The sequence below is a fragment of the Leuresthes tenuis genome, unplaced genomic scaffold (assembly GCF_036924035.1).
Source record: "Leuresthes tenuis unplaced genomic scaffold, fLeuTen1.0.hap1 SCAF_15, whole genome shotgun sequence".
Lineage (NCBI taxonomy): Eukaryota > Metazoa > Chordata > Actinopteri > Atheriniformes > Atherinopsidae > Leuresthes > Leuresthes tenuis.
Window position 1 is genome coordinate 25343408 of NW_027325369.1, and position 5642 is coordinate 25349049.

General features: G+C 41.9%; 1 protein-coding gene across 1 annotated transcript; it reads right to left on the reverse strand.

Moving 5' to 3' along the window:
• Positions 1 to 223: 223 nt before the first annotated feature.
• On the reverse strand, positions 224 to 4753 carry tmem39b (transmembrane protein 39B). The gene is made up of 9 exons (XM_072365579.1): positions 4580 to 4753; positions 3703 to 3900; positions 3395 to 3614; positions 3032 to 3115; positions 2166 to 2320; positions 1195 to 1528; positions 909 to 1096; positions 692 to 812; positions 224 to 600 (listed from the first exon to the last, which is right to left on the reverse strand). Exons 2-9 carry the CDS (start codon positions 3831 to 3833, stop codon positions 367 to 369), a joined length of 1467 nt encoding a protein of 488 aa, XP_072221680.1. The 5' UTR covers positions 3834 to 3900; positions 4580 to 4753; the 3' UTR covers positions 224 to 366.
• Between the last annotated feature and the right edge of the window lie 889 nt (positions 4754 to 5642).

A 5642-nucleotide genomic window follows, 5' to 3' on the forward strand; every position in this document is an offset into this window, starting at 1 on the left:
ACAAAGGTGCTGTGTGCCTGTACCTTCAGGGGAGAATACTGATGTTTTCAGATTAGAAGCTGCATGGTGGGAATTAAAGGATACAGCATTTTTGGATCAGTTCTACAAGCTAAAATTATTCATTTCCAAACTTTCCAACCATCTGACATCAAATATGTATATTTAACTGGGACATTAGTCAAATTAAGCACATTTATAAACACAATGAAACTAAACAGCTTGGTCAAGTAATACAAAAATATTTCTTTTTATTATGGCAATTCAGAACAAAAATGTGACACAAAATGCAGGTTGTAGAAAAAATACAGAGCTCTTTGGCCTGTTTGTTTTGGTCCAAAGTGAGCTCGGTCAACTAAAACTGGAGTCTTAACTGATTTTCTGGTCTGATGAACTGTTTGAGTATGAATATGCCTTTCCTAAGACTATTCTGTCTCTGAGGAGCTTGAAGAAGGCATAGTAGTTGCTGAAGAGAATCAGGGCCAGCGATATTGTCTGATGCCACTTCTCCGAACAAATCAACGAGTAGAGCTGGTAGAATATCATGGCACCTTCTAGGATGATGAGTATGTTCAATATTCGTAAAGGCTTGTTGAAGAAAAACTGGGAAAGGAATGGGACAGGATGGGGTCAGCAAACAAGATGCGTCTCTGTACATAGCTGCTTATATGTCCGTTCATGTTGGGATACTCACATAAAAACGATAATGGGACACATCTGATGGAACTGCAACGTTGTAGTGGCCCATGGCCTTATAGACATTCTTACTATGTTTTACCAGGACTCCCTGTGGCCACATGTACTCTTCTGTCCATCTGTGCAATACAGAAAGCAGAGTGAGCTCTGAAGTAGACTAAAAATTGATCCGAACTGACCTAAAAACACAGTAATAAACAATGAGGAGAACGCACATGTGCTGAAGGACGTTGGAGCAGAGTGAGGGGTCCACTTTCTGCCAGCAGCCGAGGTGAGCTGCAGCTTTGTGCAGCAGATCACAGTATCTGGGTGGCAACAAGTGCCTCATGAGAATGACTGATGTACTGACTGACACCAAAATGAACAGCTCACAAGACCACCGCTTATCCACATACTGCGTACTCTGAAGGAGAATAAACAGGCAGAAAAAACATGAAGGCTTTTGATATTAAACGAGGTCATGTTTAAAAATAAGCTGCATTCAGTTCAACAGCATCTTACCTTTACAAACCACACTGGTACAAATGCCACGTAGTAAGCACTGAGCATTGAGCTGACCAGCACCTCCTTCATCCTCCAGTTAAAATCCATCTTCAGGTACTCCACCTCCTTGCGGATGAGGTCTGGGGAGAGGCAGCAAGCATGAGTGGGCATGGCCTGGACACCATACAGCTGGCTGGTGTGCTGCTTCCACGTCTCCTTCAGCACGGTCAGGTAGTCTCTGCCTCGGCTCACGCCGCCCACCTCTTTGGAGCCAATACTGGCGATGGGGGACAGAGGACCCGCTCGTCTGAAGTCACAGCTCAGCCAGAAGAACGGAATATACATCCCAAATCTGTTTGAGACAAAAGCTACAGTTGACTATCGACTTTTGTGTGGCTCATGGCACGACCACGGCTACATCAGTGACAAGTGGGAAAAATAAGAAACAGACTGAATGCATATTATGCTGGTGAGTGTAATTTAATAGAACGGAGCCAGAAAAAGGAGGTTCATTCCTGAGCAATAAATTCAGAATCTGATCAATTTTGTACATATACAAGCAAAGTGTTTGTTTTTGTAAAGCTTCATTAACCTCATCACAACACAGACTTTGCAAATGCAGGAACATCTGATCTGATCAGACATGTCAGGAAATGGGCGATACATCACTGAAGATCAACTTCAAATTCCATTTTGTTATTAATATTTCACAAACAAAAGCTGAGCAAGTCAATACAATGCTCAGGAAACAATAAAAAGCAAAGCATCAAGATTTAAATCTTATGTTCCACTAACTGTTAGCAGGAAAACTGGCTGATGACTGGTGAGACAGCAGCAGGAACAAACACTGTGACTCTAAACAGGCAATCAGAGGTAAAAGGAAGGCACTGGAAGTCAGATCCTCGGATGAAAGGAGACTTTGAGTCTCCTTCAGCAGTTTGGTGAATAAAAACACAATATGAATCCTACTTTTTCCTGTGAATACTTACGGGTAGCAAAGGAAGAGCAAGCTGAGGACAGAATAAGTTCTGAAGAGGTAAATGAGGGAGCGACACAGGCTCCAGCCCGTCAGCGTAAGCACAGCAAATCGTGCCGTGACTAAAAATATCGAGTGAGGGAAGGAGAGTTTGCCACTCTGTGATGCCTGTGGGGGAGGAAGAAAAAGGGGGGACAGAAGGGAAAACTGCATTAATATACTGTTACAATTACACAGTCATCCAAAAATAAAAACACGGTCAAATATACACAGAATAGTTCCAGTATAACCCATCGTAAAACAAAGAAAACATTGCATCTACATCACTGTTCTATCTAAACACGCTTAGAGCGCTTTAATTAACAGCCCCCGAGAATCTGTGGACTACAAACATGAACATCTGGGTAGAAACTGGGGTTCCTGATGTTTATATGTACCTAACTACCTGAATAATTCATGTAGTAAAGCCTGAAAGCATATACAAGTCTGGATGTCTGGTTGTAATTCAAAGAGGATTCATCCATCAATAATAAACTTGATTTGAACATGTGTGGAGCAAAGTTTAAATATTAAACACCCCCCCACAAAATGCAAAAATATTGCTGTTACATGGACTATAAATGGGAGCTGTTCGTTTATCAGATCTACGGTTCGTCATAACAGTGTACAATAACTATTTTTGCTCTGAAATCCATCATATCACAAAGTATTCACTGCAAAGTCACATCTGGATTCCAGTCGTCTCTGTGACTGGCGGAATCTCTTCTGGCTGTCTTCTCTTCATTTTTAAGAGTAGTCACATGTCTGATGACACCATGTGCATTCACTCTAAACAAGTTATGTGGGTTAAGTCTTTTACAGTAAAGAATGAATTCTTACCTCTTTTACAATTGCTGCAATTAACCTCCTTGCCAGTATGATGACTGTGAACACCAGCATGTTATAATCAATAAGATGAAAGTTCTGTAAATAATAAAGGTTCAGGATTATCGCTCAGTTCAAGCTACCAGTGATCTTTGCTGATTTAATGTATAAGCAAACAGGAAGACAATGTTGTTGAACAATACATGCAAAATCTATCATTTGTAAGGCCACCATGGGGGGGTTATCTTTCCTCTGTTGCTCAGGTGTGCAGGAAATCATGTCACTTAGAAATTAAATAAAAACTCACTGACTTGCAGTAATCAATAAAGCAACTGCCAAAGCAATAATAAATATGATCGTAGACACTTAATTACTCACCAGTGAAGTGTGTGAGGGAGGGTGTGACGGGGGGTACCACCACACAGTCTTGTAGATGTTGACATAGTGAACAAAGAGGGCAATGAGGTGGCAGAAGAAGAGATGGAGCTCGAACAACACGTTTCGATCTACAGACAACTCTGGGATCTTGCAGTGCTTTAGAGGAACCACAGTCTGTGCAGCAAGAGGGGGGCTGGACATGCACGTCCCTGAGCCGTTTCTGCAGGGAAAACAACTGTCACGACAGAACCCGAGACAAGAGGCAAAACATCCCACACGTGACACAGGCAGCAGTACATGGGACTCACCTCGTACGGGATCGCACCCCTGTGACCGGAGAGCTGGTCGTGTGGTTGCCATTGCTGACGGAGCCTGGCTCGTTGCTTAATGGAGGTCTGCAGTACGTGGTGCGATTCGCCCCTCTCCTTCCACCGGCCATTGCAGACACAACCACGGTTTATTCAGCTTCGTGTCTGACTTGTTGAATTCTCTGCCTGTGTGTCCACCTTTTAACACCAAGCAGCAGTTCGGACACATTGAGACATAAAAATGACGCACCCGACATATTTATTACATGGTTTGAGTAATCTATTTAAAGTATTTACATAAATCTGCACCAACTCTTATTCAGGATAGAAATAGGCAATGCATCGTGCTTTTTTTTTTTTTTTTTTTGGTCTCTGGATGAATAATTCAGAGCTGAATAAACAAAGAGCGAGTCACAGCGACCAAAAACAAACACAACCTTGCAACCCCAAGAGCTCACTGCCAATGCAAATACTTGCAGAGCCAAGCTTACAGAGTTACCTGCAATTTTTCACCCTCATAAATATGCATGAAGTATGCAACTGGCGTTAAACAAGTTTGTACAAGCTGCATAACATCCCTCAATATGGTGCAAGCTTTGCGGAAGCTGTGAACAGCAAGTTAGCAGAGCAGCTATGTTATGTGCTTCTTTTCCGGGTCTAAAATCTTTTGAGAGCTGTTGGTATTTCATATATGAGACACAGGGAGGAGAGGGGAGAGGAGGGGGACTGCATGGACCAACACAATGAGGTACAGACCCCTGTCTGTCCGCCAAGACCATGCTTGATTTAATATCAAGATTGAGGCCTAAGCTAACAGCTAGCTTGCTAACTAACTATCACCCTCCCAAACGGACGAGACATGAAAATGTGCGCTTACCAGAGTGACGTGTCAGCTAGATGCTGCTCGGTTTGGTAGAAAAGAAGCTAAATGCAATAAATTTTAAGAAGATTTATTGAAATACTGGCGTGTTTTTCACTGAGGTCCGCGAAGAAACTCATTGTTGATGTGAAACTGGTCGCTGGCTGGTAGGTGGGGGCGCGGATCTGTTAGCGCGAGATGTGGGAGGAGAGTCGTTTAAAGGGACATTCCGCCAACAGTAGGACAACAGAAGATAACTGACTAAATAAAAGGGGGGAAATAATACAAAGAGTCTATTGGGCCACCGCATATAGAATAAACAACCTCGGTTCGCCTTGAAATTTCCTGGAGGAAGTTTCTTCCAAAAGGAAAGTGCTGAAAAAGTACACTCTGAAGCACTTGCCCCCAAAAATGTTTTCTTCTATTGTCATGTACTTAAATAACATTTCAAAGGAAAATATTGTAATTGTTATTCCATACTTGAACAGTTTTGCTTACTAGCCCCTTTTAAGATACATATGTGGAACAATAATTTATCAAAATACCACACAATATCTGAATCTACGGTTTCTATGGTAACCTTTGTGTGATATTGGGTTGTCTAAGTTTCAACTATAAGTTAATAGCTTCACCAGGTGGTGAATTTTCACTCTGATCTTCTCACGTGGTTTCATATCACCAAATGTCCTAACGACACAACATCTCGCCAAGAATAAAAATTAAAGGAAGAGGTCCAGTGCTGAAACACAACGCCTGAGATTTATCTGGCATCCCTGTGAACATCAGTGTTTCTCAACCTTTTTTAAGTCTTCAGGAGGTTGCACACCTTGATGTTCACAAAGATATTCAATAAAATGTATTTTTATGCACATCATATCAATGGTCCAGTCTAAATTTGCTAATTTGATGTTATTAAAAAATGTCATAACCATATTGCAACCCCCCTCAAAATGACTTTATGACCCTACTATGAGACCTGACCTTCAGGCTGAGAAACTGTGCGTGAAACTATATAGTAGTTTAATCTTTCACAGCTACAACTGCTATGTACTGCTTTCGTACTGACATGATGCAGGTCAGC

Excerpts from the sequence above, each read along its gene's own strand:
- tmem39b (XM_072365579.1), bottom strand. The coding sequence starts at position 3,833 with ATGGCCGGTGGAAGGAGAGGGGCGAATCGCACCACGTACTGCAGACCT. Across the intron at positions 3,615-3,702 it reads GGGGTGCGATCCCGTACGAG|AAACGGCTCAGGGACGTGCA; the intron begins GTGAGTCCCATG and ends TTTTCCCTGCAG. Across the intron at positions 3,116-3,394 it reads CTCCCTCACACACTTCACTG|AACTTTCATCTTATTGATTA; the intron begins GTGAGTAATTAA and ends TATTATTTACAG.